A 20,463-nucleotide genomic window follows, 5' to 3' on the forward strand; every position below is an offset into this window, starting at 1 on the left:
AACATTACTTATTGACAAGTTATGTATTTTTCCCCTTTTATTTCAGTACTTTGACAATTCATAATTTTATTACAGTGGGTACTTACTCCACTGAGAAACAGTTCAAATCTCTTGCTATCTTAGAAATTGTTTCCTAAATTGTTTTGATGGAAAAATTAGATTACTTGCCAAATGTTTGATGGTGAGCCTTTCTGGACTTAGTTATGTTAGTCCTAGAATGATAGAAATACATTCCATTGCTGGATGTGTAGTACAAGTTTTTCTAGTTCAGGAGGAGCTGTTAGAACTCACAACACTGAAAATTAAACCTTTTAGATTAAAGTATAAGAAGACGACTTCGGCTCGATTTGTTAACATATATGGTAAATGTCAAGAGGTTTTTTAAAATGTCTCTGGAGATAAAGAAACCTTTGCAAAACTTTAATTCTAAAATAATTATTAATGTTTTAGGCAGATTATTTCTTAAATGATACATAGCTGATTATTGAGATTTTTAATCGAAGAGCTCTATTGAATTGCTTAAAACACTTTGTGTACACATGAAAAAGAAATTAAAAGGCATTTATTAAGTGCCTACCATGTGCCAGACACAATACCAAGCATTTTGCAAATAGTTTCTCATTTGATCCTCACAACAATCCTGAAAAGTAGGTGCTATTAGTATTTCCATTTTCCATTTGAAAAAACTTAAGCAAGCAAAGATTAAATAGTTCACATACTTAACTGTCCAAAGCTGCATTTGAATTCTTCCTGGCTCCAGGTCTACCTATTCACTAAGCTGCCTAGCTGCCAGCTGTTTTCATTGAATACTTGATAGTGTGCTAAATGCTAGAGAAATGTAATGGTAGCATAAATTCCCTGAGGGACTAAAAATCTAATTTATTTTTCTGGAAGTGATCTCAGGATTTTTTTTTTGCTTGCCATTTTATTTTCTGTTTTAAGAAATTCTGGACAATTCTTGCTTATCATATTTTTAGACTTGTCATGTTCTGGGTGACTTATGATACTTGAAATTATTTCAACATATCTTGTGATCTTTAAGATCAGTGTTTTACTTTTGTGTAGAGATCATGTATTCTCTTAATGTTAATTGCCTTTTGCTTCTTTTCCTCCAGATTGTCCTTGACTTCAGTATTTTTATATTCCAAAGCAATTACTTTGCTAGCTTGGATTTGGGTTTTTTTCCTCTATTAGTAATTTCTGCTACATAAGCCGTAATTTCTACCATTCATAACCCATTAACCTCTGTTTCAAATATTCTTATTGCTCTTTTAAACTATTTGCGAATTTCATGCCATGAGTCCATGGGATCTTCTGCCTCTTTGAATATCAGTATCTTTTCTCCACACATTTGGGAGCCCCTAGCCTCCTGTCCCTCTGTCCCTTAGTTTTCTGGCCCGAGACCGTTGCAGCACAATGCACCTGAAGCACAGTGCTTCTCTTCTTCCTTCTACTTCCTTCTTCTGGGCAAGGGAGTAGGCCCAGTCTAGGCCTTCTGCTTGTTGGTTCCATTTGCAGGGAGGACAGGGATGGAGTTTACTTTAGCAACGAACAAATTACTGAATGGAGCCCAGAGAACAAGCTGGTGGAACATTCTGCCAATCTCCCTGCCCAGTGTGGAAGTGAGCTCGTTAGGACCTGCTGAGAAAGCCTGTGCACAGTTTCTTATTTTGGAGAGTCTGTGAGGACTGGAGAAAATGCCCAGTCATCCATCTTGTTAGTTACGTGACTAAGGTTTGTTTTTTAAATAAGCTACCATAAAAGGTTGTTATGAAAAATTTTGGAGAAGCTATATAAAGTTTTAGATTCCTTTAAGATTTCTCATTTGAATTTCCCATGACAAATTTTACATATTTTCTAAGGCAAGTTTTCCAAATTATCATTTTCAGGATGTAACCTTATTCTTGCCAGAATGGGAGGATGGACACTTTTATCTTGCTAAATACTATGACAAATTGATGCCTATGGTTACCGACAACAAAATGGAGAAGCAGGGAGACCTGATAAGATATATTGTTCTTCACTTTGGAAGGTAAAATTTAAGATGTAATAGATTTGCTTGGTGAATACTTATTTATACTTACATTACAACCCATCACATTTAGGATTTAAGTAGTTCTATTTCTTTATGATATAATTTGTTAGCTGGATATTTAAATGGAAAAATTTTAAATGTCTCATTTGAAATTTAGAAATTCTTGAAAATGTTTTCAGTAGGATCTTTAATGCAAAATATATAATAAAAGTTATCTATTTTCCATAATGCCGACCAACTTGCATTTATTAGAAATTGAATGAAATAGCAAACAGAAATATCTAGGGATTAGAAGAAACAGATTATTTATAATTCATAAAAATTGATTACCATATATCCTGCCAGACCTGTGAGAAGATTTTTCTTGCTAATTAGTCAATAAATCCAAAATATTTTAATTTGGAGAAATTACTGAAAAGTTTATATTGGAAAATGCAATCTGACTTCTAAACAACTAACAAATGAAGTTTTGAACTCTAAACTTATTTGTAAGTTGAACCTTGTTTATATTGATAATTCTTATCTTCTTTTTTACATTAAATTCTTACTTGCAAAGATTGGAGAGAATAGTTTACTTAATTGGCTTTTAGCAATATATTAACAATAAAGAAATATACTTGAATCAGAGGTTTTAACTTATCAGAGTTTGTTCACTTCCCAATACAAAATTCAGACATTATTACTAATGGCTTGTAGTTGAGGCAAAAATATATATTCCTCTTCATAACTGATGTGTAAACAGAAGAAAAGTGAATGAATTTGCTGATTATTTTATACTGCTGTAAATAATGGGCTGAACATCATTGATCTTTATCTAATTATACCTTAGAATGTGTCATCTTGGATATCAGTTTATATTAGATATGATCTTTTTCTATTAAATATCAAATGTCGTTTTTCTAGGTGCTGTAAAAGATTTTATAAAATGTATAATAATATTTTCTCATTGTGTAATGAGGCAGAAAAATGTATGACATTCAGAAAATTTTATATCCAAAATGTTGTGAGGGGGAGAAAATTCCAGAATTCTTATAGATTCAGATATGCAAAGATAGCAGTATATGTGCTATTTTTGAAAGAAAGTAAGGATATTGGTTTAGTTCAAGGGGTCTGTCCATTCATTGGTCCTATAAACATTTCTCTCTTCCTCATCCTGTACATAGATTTCAGAAGGCAAGGTTGTGAATTCGGTTCAAAACAAACTGTATACTTTTGTTTTTACTAACCTGTAACATTTCCTTCAATTTGGAAGGGGTCCACAAGCTTCAGCCAACTACCAAAAAAGTCTGTACCACAAGAACAACTCCTGATCTACATGGAACATAAACATGGTTCATGATGAGAAAGGGGGATGGTTAGTGGAAAATTAAGTGGACCAATAGTAAAGGATCAGATTGCAAAAAGCCTCACTCAGAAGAGTTTGAACTTTTCTGTCTAAGCAGAGAAGAGGCAAGGAAGATTTTTAGAAGCTGAGCAAGTTGGTGAAATCACTGTTTCAGAAAAGTAGTCTAGAATTGATAGGCAGGGCTGGGAAGAGATGAGAGGCTGTTGGACCCCTAAAAAGTTGCTTCACTGATTCTCCAGGTCAAAAGGGCAGGCTTGACCTGAGGTGGACTGATACTTCCTTACATCATGATTAACAGTAAGATGAAAAATAGTTCATAAGTCATTTAGCAGTTAACAAAAGGAAGTTTAATTAGTCATAGCACAAGTAGGATATTAAAAAATATTCTAACATTTAGCTCAAGAAGAAGAATCTTATTTCCATATAGAAACATATCTGGTTAGCAGTATGATGGCTCATAGCTAATGGAAAACATAAATGTTATATATCAAGGGCACCAAGTAAGGTGGACCTTTTCTGCTCTTAGATAATCAGGAAGCTAGGTCAGAATGAAAAGGCTTTCAGAAAGCTGTTGTAAGGGAGGCTTAAAGCTTTAGCCTTATCCTTGGGCCAGTCAAGCTCAGTAAACATTTTAAAATCAGCCCTCATGGAAAAACTAACCTAACTTTCATAAGAAAAGAATTGGAATATTGCTCCCATCGTGCCCAAATGAGATAGTAAGGGTGTAGACTAGATTTATGTCAGTGGGTGAGAAATATTAAGGAAAGAATATATAGAATATGATCTAGCTAAAAATATAGTTGACCTTGGCCAAAGGTCTTTGCAATGCAGTTGGCATTGGATATGAAAGGGTGAAATCAGATAATTTCAAGTTTTCCTTAAGGCTTAGTTCAAGTACTAGCTTCTTCAGGAAGACTTTCTAAATCTTAGCTGCTACTTCCTTCTTTCTAAAAATCTATTCTCTGTATTTAACATCTACTGGTTATCCTGCCATCTAGGGGAGGGGGTGGGGGGTAAGAGGTGAAAAATTGGAACAAGAGGTTTGGCAATTGTTAATGCTGTAAAGTTACCCATGCATATAACCTGTAAATAAAAGGCTATTAAATAAAAATTAAAAAAATAAATCAACCTAACAAATAAAAATAAATAGATAAAAATCTATTCTCTAGGTATCTTATATGAATTTATTTATATTGTCTCTTTAGAATTTAAGCTCCTTGTGAGCAGAAACTGTCTTCACTTTTTCTTTTTACCCTCAGAGCTTGACACACTATAAGAGCCTTATTGTGAACTGTTAGTAAGAGTTTAATAAATGCTTATTGATTGATTTTTTTTTCAGAATTCTATATATACTCTATTTTTTTTTTAATATTACAAGGTTTGAAATTTAATGTGGTACTAATACTCTTTGACTATGCAATTACAGATCTCTGCAATATGGTAACCAATTCATATATCAGTCAATGCCCAGAATGTTATCGCTGTGGCTTGATTTTGGTGCTAAAGCATATGAATGGGAAAAAGGTACTATTTTTTCTACAATATGACAAATATTTTCAAAAGAAAATTAGTTGTTTTTTATAAAATTAAATTTATATTAGTCTAATTTAATAAATTATGGAAGTTTGATGTAGAGATTAGAGAAATAGCAAATTTAATAGCTGCAGTTTGATTCCTAGGAATATTGGTCATGTAATATATGTCTTCGAACTCGTAAGGGAAAACATGTTCTTACCTGAATAATTACACCTTCTTGAAGGCGTATGAGACCTGCCCAAATAGAGAGATGAATTTAGGACAGTTCATATTAATTGAAGATTTAATGCATTTTTGCATGGTGCTCAATGTAGTAGAAATGTTTGATTACTCATAATTTGAGCTAAGCAGATTATACCAAAAAAATTTATTTTAACTTATCTTTGACAGTTTTGCTTCCAGAGAATTCTGGAACTTTAGATAATACTTCGTTTAGACTTCAATTTCCATCTAGTCCAATAAGGAGATTTTATTAGATGAGAATTGTAAAATTCTGATTTTTTTTTTTTAAATGCCAGTGACAACAACTAAAGAGTTTTCCACATATAGAATGGTTTATTTATCCTATTATTTCACACTATAACTAATAGTCTTCAATGGGTCTCCATACTTTAATATATGGGCAAGGAGTGCTTCTTTATTTGGAAGTAGGCAGATTTGTAGTCTTTGCATATGATTATAACTGAGTTTGAGAAGTGAAAGTTTGGGGGAAAACAATTTTTAAGCTTTGAAACTTAGAAATATATACTTCCAAAAGGCTGATTTGTTGTCATATTTCTTCTAGCTAGTCGTTCTGATCGTTTACAAATGAGAAATGATTTGGCCAAAATAAACAAAGTGATCACAGAGCACACAAATCATTTGGCACCTTACCAGTTTCTAACAGCATTTTCACAGTTGATCTCTCGAATCTGTCATTCTCATGATGAGGTCTTTGTTGTTTTGATGGAAATTATTGTCAAAGTGTTTCTAACCTATCCTCAGCAAGCAATGTGGATGATGACAGCTGTGTCAAAGGTAATTGAATAACTATGATAATTTCTTTTTATACAGTTAAAAAAATTAATACTTTTCCTCTTTTGGAGTAATGTAAAGCAAAAGAGAGGCAGCATGACAAGAAAGCTAGAGAGTTGGTTTTACATTCAGAAAAACTTGGAGTCAGGCACCTGCCTCAGACACAATACTAGAAACTTAATCTCTGCGCCCCAAACAGCTTTCTAAGACTAAAAATTATTCCCAAATTGTTGGTCTGCTATGCAGAGAAAAATTTTGACATTTAGATATGGATTTGTGATTTTACTATAAATTATTTCTCACTTACTAAAAAATGAAAATTAACAAATAGGGTTTTTTAAACACCATAACTTAAACTTTTAGTGCTATATATATAATTTTCATGGAAATTGAGTTAATTATAATCAGTACATTAGTAAGGTTAAGATAGTAGCCATAGTTTTGGTATATAGTGAAATAATTTGACAGTAGACAAATGATAATATATTTGTTAGTGTTCTTATTTTAGTCATCTGAAATATCACTTTTATAACTCATATTTGTGTATGACTAAGTTGTAAATTATTAATGAAAATTCATTTCCTTTGTCCTTGATTTATATTATACTTCAAATTTTTGGAAATAATTTTATTTCAAGTAAATATGTAAATTGAATTTGAAAAGTATATTTTTTCTTACAGTCCTCTTATCCCATGCGTGTAAACAGATGCAAGGAAATTCTAAATAAAGCTATTCAGATGAAGAAATCTTTAGGGAAATTCATCGGTGATGCAACTCGCCTAACAGATAAACTTCTCGAATTGTGCAATAGATCGGTACAGTAAAAAGTCTTATTATTTATAGATTAACCATGGGATAAGTTTTGCATTGCATTTTTGTTATCATGTTTTGAATTATTGTTATGTTTTGAATTATTTTATCTTTCATAACAACTACTTTACTTTATACTTGTCCTAAATTAACTCTGCAATTCATAAAGAATTTTCTTTTTAAACTGCATTATTTTAATGTTCAATGAGCTTTTATCATCAGAATCAACCTTAAGTATGGGATTTTCAAAAATCCATTTAAATGTTTATTTATAAAATATTTTTAGCTTTTTAAAGTTTGTCTCTCCTATTTCTTTCTTGTCTTTATAGTTTAAATCCTTTGATATATTTAAGAACATTGACCTATATATAATAATAAAGGTTGCTTGTAGGACTATAATATATAAAAATTAGTAACAATCCAAAGAAAAACTGGATGTTTTTAGTAGTAGGAAAAAATATTGGAAATGTCATTTCATTTCACTACAGGTTTCTAATATCTGATTTATATGATATTTTGGTAGCAACTCACAGAGCAATGGCTTTTTATTATACCAGATTATTTATGCAAAGACAGTCCAGTGACTTAGTTATTCAGGAATTGATGTTGAAGCTTATGACATCCTTATTTTTTTTGTTTTGTTTTGTTTTGTTTTTTCGTTAAACTACTGTATTGCAAACATTGAATGAAATGATGTAGAGATAGGTTATTATTAATTTGTTCCTTACCAATAACTTTGTTAATAGGGTTCATTTTTACTCAGTTCATTATTTATCAAAAGATTGATGATAACATTTATTTAATGGTTTTGAGCATTTATCCTTTTCTTCTGTTACCATCAATGTAAATATATTCAAACTAAGTAATGGATTGCTTTTCAAAAGTTCTTTCGCATTTATTCTTTTACCTTAAACATTGAATAAAAGAAGAGTTAAAGCACTGAACTATTTACCTTAAACATTGAATAAAAGAAGAGTTAAAGCACTGAACTGACATTCAACATGTCCATATATTTCCCTCAAATTTGTTGTTACTCTGCTGTATAATTGTTTTTTAAAGCTACTCTTTTCCTGATTCTTTTTCTGTGGTTAAAAGGGAGGGTAACTCTTGCCCAGTTAATTTTTTAAATATTATATAGAACATGTTAATTTCTTCATGCTATAGCTGTTTTCATTCTTATGTTTGAAATATTAGTATTTGTATCTAAAGTATCATATCATTAGGATTTTTGCAACCATTTTTTTAAAAGTTCATGATAGAAATTTTAAATAAAACATTTTAATTGTGCTATTTTTATCATCATTTATATTTGTAGATTTACTATAGTTTTACATGTAATAGGCTTTTAGTAAATGTTTACTAACTTGAATCAAAGGCTTTGTTGGGGGGGAAATAACTAAGGAGCTATGGTGATAAAGCTTGGTTTGGATTTTTGGTTAAGAAGCACTTGAGAACTTTTAAATGAAAAATGTACTATCTATATTTTCTAGGTTGATGGAGGTAGTAGCTCTACCTTGAGCATGAATGTTCATTTCAAAACCCTTAAAAAACTGGTAGAAGAACCAACATTTAGTGAAATACTAATTCCCTTACAATCTGTCATGATACCAACTCTTCCTTCAACTCCTGGAACTCATGTTAACCATGACCCATTTCCTGGACATTGGGCCTATATTTCAGGCTTTGATGATGTGGTAAGATTGAACATTATCTGATAATATCATTCATTCCCACATGTTTTTGTTGCTGTTCTTCATTAATACATGGATGGGTTTTTTTTGTTTTGTTTTGTTTTGTTTTTTGGAGAAACATCATGATTGCAGTAGAACAAGTGAAGGAATTGAAACTCAGAGAACTAATCTCATTACATATATAGCAAGTTGAGAAGCTAAACTGGACTCCATATAACTACTGGCTTCCACTCCAATGCTTTTTCTACCACACCACTGTCAGGATAATAGAATATCATTTTATTAGTTAAACTTGTTAATATATCTAAATGACTGTTCTCCTTCAGTATAGTCACCTTTTGAGGCCAAAACCTTACTCTGCTACTTTTGTTCAGCATAATTTTGTAATTACCTTCAGAGCCAATTGATAAGCCACAGGAAAAAAAAAATCAAACTTATTTACTTATGTCTTATTTTTAATCATGCCTGATTTTACCTGGCTTGTGCATTCATCTCGTTTGTCATACTTGCCTCAGAAATGATTTTTGGCTCCTTTTTTTGTTATTATTGCAGTCATTCAAAATAACATTCCTATATGGCAATTTCAAAACAAGGGTTCCCAAAACATTTTGTGCAGTGGCAACATCATTGGATAATCTTACAGCTTCTTTAGGTCACATCTTTCAGTGTGATGATTCATTTGGACATATATATATTCTGATGTCTTTATTAAAAAGTAGATCTCATTGCCATATGTTAAACCTTGAAGTTTTTCCATTGACTGAAATGAAGAAATAGCATCTCTTGTTTGGGAAACAAGATCATGTGGTAGGAAAAGGACTGGTGTCAGAAAGCCTAACTTCAAAGCTTAGAATTCCTATTTCACAGAAATAGTGAGAGGAAAGCTCACTGCTCAAAAAGAAATGGGAGCGCTATATCATTGGGAAACCATTAAACTTGAACAGAATTGATAAAGTAGCAATTTTATAAAGTTGTGTCATTTATTATGTTATTTTAATTATTTATGGCTACTACCCTAATATGCACTCTATTACATTTTTACTATCCAAAAATTCATGTTCTAATGGTGATCTTTTTAGGTGGAAATACTTCCATCACTTCAGAAGCCAAAAAAGATTTCTTTAAAAGGATCAGATGGAAAATATTATATCATTATGTGTAAGCCAAAAGATGATCTAAGAAAAGATTGTAGACTTATGGAGTTTAATTCCCTGATTAATAAGGTTTGTAAATAATTTGCTTTTACTTCAGCACTTGTTTACCAGTTTCCCCACCCCAAAAACATGTATATTTTTTTTTTACTTAAGTTTTTTAATTCTAAATTTTCTGTATGTGATATCAAGTATATATGTAAAATTATGCAAAGTATTTCCATATTATCCAGATTATTTTAAAAAAATCAAAATTTTAAATAGGATTCACTGTATTGGTTATTTGATTTGGGGGAAAAAAACCTGTACATGATTTGAAAAAGCATTTACATATACAAAATATCAAAGAATAAGTTGTCTCTCCTTGTTTTCCTTTCAGCTTTATAAGACACAAAGTCACTGATTAATAATGGCATTTAACATTTCTGTTGTTTTCTTTAACTCAAACGAAAAAGCTTGATACAACATATTGTTTGTTTCAATCATGTCCAACTCTTTGTGTTCTCATTTGGGATTTTCTTGGCAAAGTGGTTTGCCTATTTCCTTGTCTAGCACATTTTTTTAAATGAGAAAACTGAGACAAACAGGGTTAAGTGACTTATCCAGAGTCACATAGAGGATAAGTAAGTGTCCAAGGCCAGATTTGAATTGAAGCCATCCTGTTCCTGCCCTGGCCCTCTCTTACTGGTCCTTCTAAACTGTCTTATCATCTATGATGTGAGGGTTGATTAATTAGATGCCTTAAGAGTCAAAGTGTAGTTATCCCCTTAGTAACACTGTTTGGGTTTCTGTAAATCCAGGTATCGCTAAGTACTAAATATCATATATTTCTTTGGGTAAATGTTTCCAAAGCTTTGTTATTAAATAAGTACTTTTCTTATTTTTTTTAAAACTTCATGTTTTCTTCCATCTAATTCATTGAATTTGTTTCAAATAAAGTAAAATTAAAAAACCTCAAATGGTAGTATCATGAGGTTGACAAAATTATTCATAATTTGTTTATATCTGGATATATTAAAAAATAACAAAAATCAAAATGAATAATTTAGAAATCCAGTATTTCAAAAGAGTTTACTTTTTCCTTACCAGAATAGCAAGTTCCTTAATTACAGATCTTTTCAATAGTTATTTATGTGTTATTTCTGAGTTTTTTTCTGGCTTCAAGTTAAATTTGTGTCAGCTTCTTTTCTTGACTTTGCCTTTATCAGCATTAGGAATTATAAGTAATCTTGGTGGTTTATTAAAATAGTGTATTTACAAAACTCTGATGTTTTATTATAATCTTAACTAGTGAACCCCTATCTTGAAAGCCAAATTTCCTAATGCCAAAGTTCTTTTGATATTTCAGAAATGAAAAGAAGTTAAAGGTCATATTTAAATGTACCTTATGTGTTAAATATTGTTATATTAAATATATCAGATATTTAAATATAGGTCTCAAAATAGTGCCATTCTTTTTGCAAGTAACCACTTACCTAGTGTCATTCCTTTTGCCAGCAACTACGTAACCTAACAAGTATGAAATAGTTTTTGGGAACCTGAAAAAAAAAATCACTGAGCAGCTCTTTTGAAATTGAACAGATGGGATGTGAGGGAGCTGTACTTATTATCTCAGTATTTATTTCTTTAAGTTCTAAAATTGGAAAGAAAACTATTCTTCTCATCCTCTTAGGAATATTTTAAGAATGAATAACACTTGCATGACTTTCTAGTCTGTTGAAAGATGTCATACAAAGCTAGAATATTAAGGAGGTAGACATATAGTATGAATAACTTAAAGACAAAGGCATAGTTCATTATAGGTGTCATTGATTTTTCTCTTTTGGTCATAGTTTTATGCTCCCAAGAATTAGGTGACATTTTTCATTCCTGAGAATTAAACATTTCTGAGAAATTACTGATAAATAAAGTAGCCATGATTTTTCATTGTTAAAGAAGCAATTTTCTTCTCTACCATTTTGAAATGATCGTTAGCTAACTTATACTATTATTATTAAGAAAAGTTGTATATCTTGAAATTTAATAGCTTTATATTACTGTTTTTATATTGTTTGCCATTTTGAAAAAAAAAAAATAGTGCTTAAGGAAAGATGCAGAGTCTCGCAGAAGAGAACTTCATATCCGAACATATGCAGTTATTCCCCTAAATGATGAATGTGGCATCATTGAATGGGTTAACAACACTGCCGGATTGAGACTTATTCTGACTAAACTGTATAAGGAAAAAGGTACTGAAAGACATTCTTTGATACTAATTTATAATATCGGTCTATGATTTCAACTAACACATTGTAATGCTTTTTTTTTTTTTTTTTTTTTTTTTTTTGCCTTGTAATGGGTATTGTGACTGACATGAGACTGTTATGTCTTGCATCACGAAGTAAACGTAGCAAGACTCATCTTGAATTATACCATATTCCTGTGAGCATGGTCTCTATCCTGAGACCACTTTAGAAGCTCTAGGACTTCTTCAACTTAAAATATCTCTTAGGGACTCATTCCACACTGGAGTAACATTTGCTATTTCAATTATTGGTTAGAAAAGTTTTAAACTTAGAAAATTAAAAAATTTCTTCCATCCTACAAATGATAAGTTTCCTCTGGGATTTGCACAAGGGGCCCATCTTTTGGACCTTTGGGGCTATCCCCAAATTGGAATGGATTTTTAAAAGCAATTCTGTAGCAAAATGGGTTCCCTAGTTTTGATCACATATTGATAAGAAATTGCTATTCCATTTTCACTTGATGTTGAGTTTCATAGTTCAGAGATTGTACTTGGACTAATTAGGAAATGATGATACAATCTTTTATTTTGTTGTTGTTTTATGGAACAGCAATTTTTTTGCCTCGATTATCATTGAAATCTTTTCCTTTTTACTCTTGTTTTTTATTGATGTTATTTTCACAGTTGTTTTCAGCCAATGTTGACACAAAATATTTTTTGTTTCATATTTTAATTATAAAATTCCATTCTTCTTCACATTTGGTTAAAATAACTGATTAAAACCTGTGCCTTGTAGGAGTGTACATGACGGGAAAGGAACTTCGCCAGTGCATGCTGCCTAAGACAGCTGCTTTGTCTGAAAAATTGAAAGTGTTCCGAGAATTTTTGCTACCACGGCACCCTTCTGTGTTCCACGAGTGGTTTCTGAGAACGTTTCCTGATCCAACTTCATGGTCGGTTGTTTACTTGTTTTAGCTAGATGTTTATATTCACAGCCTCAATAGTGTGGCAGCTGCCATATGCATAGTATTTTGTTCCAACCAGGTACAGTAGCCGATCAGCCTATTGCCGTTCCACAGCAGTAATGTCTATGGTTGGTTATATACTGGGACTTGGAGACCGACATGGTGAAAACATTCTTTTTGATTCTTTGACTGGTGAATGTATACATGTGGATTTCAACTGTCTGTTTAATAAGGTAAATAATATTACTTTCATCACTTGAGAATTTTCCTCCAAGTTTGTTTACATAATTGATCCTTGCTAACTGTAGTTTAATCATAAGTAGCAAACATAAGTGCAGGTGTTGACAGGTAATTTTTTGACTATCATAGAGTTCATATCTTTTTTTAATGGATAGTGATTGGGGTAGGAGAAATCTGGAGCTCCTTTAGTTTTGAAAATGGGAAAGCAAAATGAGTTAGCAATCATTTATAGCACTTCAAGATTTACGGTGGTTTCCCTTCAATAAACCTGTGTGGCAAGAAGGGGTAGTAGTATTCCCATTTTGCACATCAGGAAATGAGAGGCCCAAAAGATTCAAAGATGACAAAGTTAGTATCAAAGATGAGATAGAAGTCTTTTTCCACTATAACATGCTGTCATTCTTATCCAATTTCTCCTTGGTACCAGAGAATACTTCTTTCAACTACCAAAGAATCGGGAATGGTAGGAGGTTTATAAAACAAAAGAATAGAAAACAGAAAATCAAGGGAGGAAAGGGTGAAAAAAGAAGATGAAAATCTCAGGGCAAAGGGCAGCTTACGAAGGATCTTAAGGTCAGGTCATGTGAGGACCATTTGCTTCACGAAGCTGTACCCAGAAGACAAGATTTTGAATTTGAGGCTATCTTGGACTAATTGAAAGCTTTCACTTGGTAGAGGAAGTGAGACTGATCTGGTTTGGCTACAAATGGTAAAAGTAGGTACAAGGGATAGAAACTGCAAATAAACAAATTATAAGGTTTAATATTGAAAAAAATTTCTAATGTGGCTTTTCAAAAATGGAATGGGTAGCCTTAAAAGTTGTAGTCCTTTTATTATTATTTATTATATTATTTATCATTTTAAAAAAATTTTTATTATTAATTATATTATTGAAGACAATATAAGATGTCTTCAAGCAAAGTCTAGACCAATGGTGTTGAAGCTAAATAGAAACAGCAGTCATTAAGTCATATATAAGGATAACTGTGGGTCACTTTTACTTAGAAAACCATATGTTTATATAGTTTGTTTTTTATCATTAATTCATTTATTTTGTTAGGTATTTCCCAATTACATTTTGATCTAGTTTGGTCTATACTCAAGGGTATGGTGAACAGGCTACCCATTTAATATCTGTGGTCTAAATAGCCATTTGCTGAATGTATTGTAGAGGGTTCTTGATCAAGTATAAGTTGGATTTTTTTAATGAATTTTTAAATTTCTTTTATAATTATAATTATATAAATTTATAATTATAAAGTGAGGGTGTTCATCTGGGCCCTATAAGGCAAGTTTTATTTGCTGTCCATGGAATATAAGCAGTTAGATCATTCAGTTAGAAAGTTAATATTCATTTCTTGGGGAGAGGAGTGTAAAATGTATATTTTGAATAGCAATATTTACTATAAAATGGAATTGGAAATAAGTTGCAGTATTTTAAATTCAAACAAAGTTACTTGCTAATGGAAATATAAATAGTACTTCATAGGCCAATCATGCCTCTAAAATGTTTGAGGAAAATGGGTCCTAGTCCACTATATTTACAAAGTGACCAATAGATGGCACAGTGGAAAGAGTGTTGTGTGGAGTCAGGGAGACTCTTGAGTTCAAATCTAGTTTCAGACACTTACTAGTTGTGTGATTCTGAGCAAGTCATTTGCCCTGTTTGCCTTAGTTTCCTCATCTATAAAATGAATTGAAGAAAATGGCAAACCACTCCAGTATCTTTCCCAAGAAAACCCAAATGGGGTTATGTAGAGTCAGACATGACTGAAAATGACTGAACAACAAGAATATTTGCGAAATTGATTTTTTAAAGTTACATTTTAGGAAGGGTCTTTTCGGTTTATTAATTCCTTACATGTGAGCATAAATCATTTAGACATTATGCTGTTACTGTTAAAAGCAGATGATAAGTTCTATGCATGTGGCACAAAAATAAAAGTTTATGATCTTTTTTTTTTTTTTTTTTTTTAAATCATGCTTGTTAAGGGAGAAACTTTTGAAGTTCCAGAGATTGTACCTTTTCGCCTCACTCATAACATGGTCAATGGAATGGGTCCAATGGGAACAGAAGGTCTTTTTCGAAGAGCATGTGAAGTAACGATGAGACTGATGCGTGACCAAAGAGAACCTTTAATGAGGTAACAAAGAGCTTATTACACTAGTAAAGAATGAATTTAAACAGTAATTTCCTCTTGGTTGGTTCTATAGTAAATTTTCTGTTGGAAAAGAGAATGCCTCTTTTTTTTTTTTTTTTTTTTTTTTTTTTTTTTTTTTTGTGACCTTCTGCAGAATGTACATACATAGTGAAACAGCAGTACTCTTATCTCCTTTTTATTTTCCTTATTTTATTTTTATTTCTTTTATGATTAGTATATTCAGTAGCATCTCTGTTATAAGCAAAAAAGACTTGGGGTTATAGAAATGAGTAATTTAACAGAAATATTAAAGCTGTTGCCATCCTGAAAATAAACTCGATATTACATAGCATTGGTAACTAAAAATGGAATCCAGGAAAATGAGAGAAAACTGATTCTTAAATTTTCTGCATTTTAAAAAATAATTACCTCCAAATTTGGAAATTTTAAATGTAACTCTTCCTATAGAAGAGCTAAATTAATTAATACCTGACAAATTTTATGTAAAGTTAGGTTATATTAACTATAAAACTCAAATTTGAAATAAAAGATATGCACTCTCTAGGCAGATTATTCCTCTTGATGTACTATTGTATTGTTGTAAATGTAATGGGGTGACTCAAACAAAATATCCTTTATTTTATTTTCTGAGGTACCTATTAAGCATTATTCAAGGTACTGTCATTTATATAAAGAGTTGATTTTCTTTCTTTTTTAAAAACTTTTTTTTTCAGTTACTAAAAAGCATTTTTCTCCCACCTACTTACCAATCATCAGTGAAAAGAAAGAAAAACAAAACTCTCGTATCAAACCTGCATTATCAAGCCAAACAAATTTCTGCATTTGCTACGTCAAAAAAATTACATGTTTTAATCTGTGTCCTGTATCCATCACCTTCTGTGAGGAAGTATTAGATTTCATCTTGAGTCCTCTGGAATCATGATTGATCATTGCATCGATCAGAGTTCTTAAAAAAAGTCTTTTAGATTTTGTCTTTATAATGTCATATACAATTACATTATATAAATTGTTCTGGTGATTTTGCTCATTTCTCTTTGAATCAGTTCATACAGATTTGTCTTAAACTGTCTCATTATACTTTATTGTTATATTTATAGGCTTCAGTAATTTTCCCAGTCAACATCCTTAGTTACCAGCTCTTTGCCCCCACAAAAAGAACTTTGACTTTCTTTCCATGGTTATGCTTCAGTATCATTTTTCATTTGTATTTTTTTTTTAATTAAGAGTTTTTCATTAAAAAAAAGTCTGTTGTCTACTGGATGTGTAACAAAGATTACTATGAATTTTTTAAAGTAATTACATTTAAGTATATTATTTCAAATGATGGTGACAATAGCACCCTGTGGGTTCATGATAAGTATGAATTTCTTGATACTTTGATTTTAAGGAATGTACTTTTATGTATTATTAACTTGTCATTTGGGTGCAGAGTATGAAGAAAAGTAATATACTGTGAAAGAATTAAGAAGGAACTTCTGATTTCTAAGTGGGAATTATTCTCAAAGATAATGGATCTGCCAATTGAAGTTTTCCCAAGGATTATCATGCTATTAAGATTAATAATAATTTATAATACATTAATACCCTTTCAATCGTTTACCTTCTTCTATTCTCTGTCTTTACCTTTTCTTCTATTTGTTTCTTTTGCCCTTTCTGTAATTGTAACTTGTAATAGTGGATTTCAATTTTTTGGTTTGTGGTTACAATAATCATACATATCATTAAATCTAAAGTTTGGTTAAGAAATTAAAGAAGCCATGTCAAAAAATCATAGAACTACCTACCATATAATTCTACCATTTGTCCATGTCCCCTGAATTCACTGCTGACAGCGTTAAGCCTTAAGGTAGTCATAGACAGCTTTACAGGGAAATGGGATTTTAAAGAATAATAAGATTTGGGTAAGTAAAGAGGAATTGGGGAAAATATTTAAGGAAGGTGAACAGCTTTTTTTATAAAGAAAAAAAAGAGCAAAGTGGTCATAGCATCTCTCTTAACCTTTCAGGGATAGCATTTGACCACTTTTTAGTAAAGGGTCAGATTTGTTTTGAGTTTCTTCAGGATCTCTTGATTGTATGCCAACATTTCTATCTGTTGTAAAAATGCAAAAGTTTTTTAAATCAAATTTTTTTAAAATTTTAAAATAAATAATAGCCTTTTATTTTCCAAAATACGTGCAAAGATAGCTTTCAACATTCACTCTTGCAAAATCTTGGGTTCCAAATTTTTCTCCCTCCCTTAGACAGCAAGTAATTCAATATACGTTTAACATGTGCAATTCTTCTAAATGTATTTCCACATTTATCATGCTGCATATGAAAAATCAGATCAAAAGGGGGAAAAAACGAGATCAGAAGAAAAAAACCCAAGCAAAGAAACAACAATAAGAAAGGTAACAAAAACATCAAGAATGTGTGATCCACATTCAGTCCCCATAGTCCTCTCTCTGAATACAGATGGTTTTGTGTAATGTTCTCTTAGTTCTGTTCACTTTGCTTAGCTTTAGTTCATATAAGGCCTCTCTGAAATGAACCTGCTAATATTTCATTACATTCAAATGCCATAACTTATTCAGGCATTTTCCAAATGATGGGCATCCATTCAGTTTATAGTTTCTTACTACTACAAAAAAAAAAAAAAAAAAGAGCTGTTACAAACATTTTTGCACACACTGGTCATTTTCCCTTTTTTATGATCTCTTTAGGGTACAGACCCAGTAGAGACACTGATGGATCAAGGGATATGCACAGTTTGATAACCCTTTGGGCATAATTCCAAATTGTTCTCCAAAATGGTTTGGATTACTTCACACCTCCATCAAAAATGTATTAGTATCCTAGTTTCCCCACATCCCCTCCAACATTTATCATTTTCTTATCCTATCTTCTTAGTCAATCTGAAGAATTGTCTTAATTTGCATTTCTCTAATAAATAGTGATTTAGAACATTTTTTCTTATTACTAGCAATGACTTTAATTTCTTTGTCAGAAAATTGTCTGTTCATACCCTTTGACTAGTTATCAACTGGAGAATTGTTTCTATTTTTATAAATTTGAGTTATTTTTCTATATATTCTAGAAATCAGACCCTTGAATGTAAAAACTTTTTTTTCAATTTTCTGTTTCCCTTCTAATATTGGCTTCATTGGTTTTATTTGTACAAAAAAATTTAATTTAATGTAATCAAAATTATCCATTCTGCATTTCATAATGTTCTCTGGTTTTTCTTTGGCCATAAATTCCTTCCTTCTCCACAGATCTAAGAGGTAAACTATCCTTTTTCTCCTAATTTGTTTATAGCGGTTGGGCTGAGAAGTCTGGAAGCCACCAGTAAGCTGCTGATTCAGAGATCCCTAGATCTGTTACTCCTTTGCTGGGGCTGGGGCCGGGGCTGGGGCCAGGGCCGAGGCCAGGGCTAGGTCGGGCTGGGGCTGGGGCTGGGGCTGGGGCCGGGGCTGGGACTGGAGTCAGGATTGTGCTGGAGCACCCTGCATTGGGATTGCATACTGGCTAGACTTCATTCCTAGTGCTACAGACCTTTCCTGTGACCTTCCAAGATGTCTTCGGCTGAAAAATGTTCTACTCCATCTTTTTGGGTGTTCTGATGCTCTAAAATTTGTGAAGTATCATTATTTAAAGGAACTTGGTGAAGTTGGAGGAGAGGTTAGGTGGGTTCCTGCCTTAATTCTGCCATCTTGGCTCTGCCCAATCAAGGATGTTTAATTTTGCTGTATTTCTGTTTTTATATATGATTTTTTTTTTCCTGAGTCAATTGGGGTTAAGTGACTTGCTCAGAATCACACAGCTAGGAAGTGTTAAGTGTCTTAAGATGAGATTTGAATTCAGGTCCTCCTGACTTCAGGGCTGGTGCTCTATCTACTGCACTACCTAGCTGCCCCTTTATGAATTCTTTATGCTCTTACATAGTTATAAAAACTCTTCTGGTTTTTAGAAAAGATCCATACAATTCTGAAATATAAGTAAACGTATACAAATACAGATGTATTTGTTTATATGTGTGTACAAAAATACACATATGTTAAGATTTCCATGTAATAATCACCAGTAGTTTGTAATGTATTTTAAGTAATCTGTTCAAATAACTGTATCATTCATGTTTATTAGATTTTAGTTAGATTGGTCCCTCTCTCACCCAAACTAAACGTATGGAGTCACTCATGGGCCTAATCTTTAACTTGCTGTTTTTAACTTGGGCTTGTTCATTCTCCTCAGTCTATTGGTGTCAGACTTAGTTTAGTCCCTCAATCAGCTTTATCCAAGAATTACCAAATTCAAATAATTTGAACTCCTAATTCCTGAGCTTATTTTCCAATATTTCGTCATTAGCCCTTAGAGACAGTGAGATTCAGAAGACAAAAGTCTCTTCTTTAGCATGTAAATATAATAGGATTTTTTTTTCGATCTTGCTTCCTTTTCTGATTCTCTTTTATCTGCTACACTTGGCTTTCAAATACTGATATAGCTCTGGTTTTCAGAGAAGGAATGTTTGCAAAAAAAGCAACAAAGCTATAAAAAATTTGTTTCCTGTAAGTAACATTTAGCTTGCTAGGCCTTTTCCATTTGACATAGCATTCTGATCTTTTTGTTTCTCTTATTAGCTGTGTAGTCTTAGGTGATTGTAATTGCTCTTTCATGCTATATTATCAGTCTTTTCCTGTTTTCATGCTGTTAGTTTTTTTACTTGACATGGAAGCTCAGGAGTTTTATGGTCACATTTCAGGATGTATAGATCTAAAATTTCTTTGGGAGATTATCTTTGGATTCTATTTTCATCTTGTCCTCTAGTTCTAAAAATCCTGGGAAGTTATTTTCTGAATTCTTGAAATGTGGTATCCAGATGTTTTTTGTTTCATCATTCTTTTCTGAGGGTCTAATGATTCTTATTCATTGTATATCTCACATGTTCCAAATTTTTTTCCTATCTTTTGACTTATCAAACATTTCTTGTATCATTTTGAATTTTGTTTCCTCACTCTTTTCCCTAGTCATTCACATGATTAAGGTAAATTTTAGTTTCTGTTCTAAGTTGTTTATTCTCAAGTTTTCAGCAAGATCTCTAATTTCATGTCTTTTTCTTTTTCTCATATGAGGGCTTCCAACCATTCTCAGCACTTTAGTAGGAAATTTTTTTTATTGTTGTTAAATAAATGTATTTTATATATATATATATATATATATATATATATATATATATATATATATATATATACATACACACACACACACACACACACACACACACACACACATACATACAATTTATAAAATAA

The 20,463-nt window shown here is 31.7% G+C and overlaps 1 protein-coding gene across 2 annotated transcripts in view; it reads left to right on the forward strand.

Annotated features, from left to right (window-relative positions):
- The window catches only part of ATR (ATR serine/threonine kinase), a 113,010-nt gene that overhangs the window by 87,002 nt on the left and 5,545 nt on the right, over nt 1-20,463 (forward strand). For both annotated transcript variants that reach the window (XM_031957821.1, XM_031957820.1), the window contains exons 36-45: nt 1,890-2,032; nt 4,807-4,904; nt 5,701-5,933; nt 6,611-6,745; nt 8,231-8,434; nt 9,511-9,654; nt 11,660-11,810; nt 12,603-12,759; nt 12,851-13,004; nt 15,004-15,155. In XM_031957821.1, coding sequence (XP_031813681.1) covers nt 1,890-2,032; nt 4,807-4,904; nt 5,701-5,933; nt 6,611-6,745; nt 8,231-8,434; nt 9,511-9,654; nt 11,660-11,810; nt 12,603-12,759; nt 12,851-13,004; nt 15,004-15,155 — 1,571 coding nt within the window. The remainder of the gene's footprint in view (nt 1-1,889; nt 2,033-4,806; nt 4,905-5,700; nt 5,934-6,610; nt 6,746-8,230; nt 8,435-9,510; nt 9,655-11,659; nt 11,811-12,602; nt 12,760-12,850; nt 13,005-15,003; nt 15,156-20,463) is intronic.

This window comes from Sarcophilus harrisii, chromosome 3 (assembly GCF_902635505.1).
Source record: "Sarcophilus harrisii chromosome 3, mSarHar1.11, whole genome shotgun sequence".
Lineage (NCBI taxonomy): Eukaryota > Metazoa > Chordata > Mammalia > Dasyuromorphia > Dasyuridae > Sarcophilus > Sarcophilus harrisii.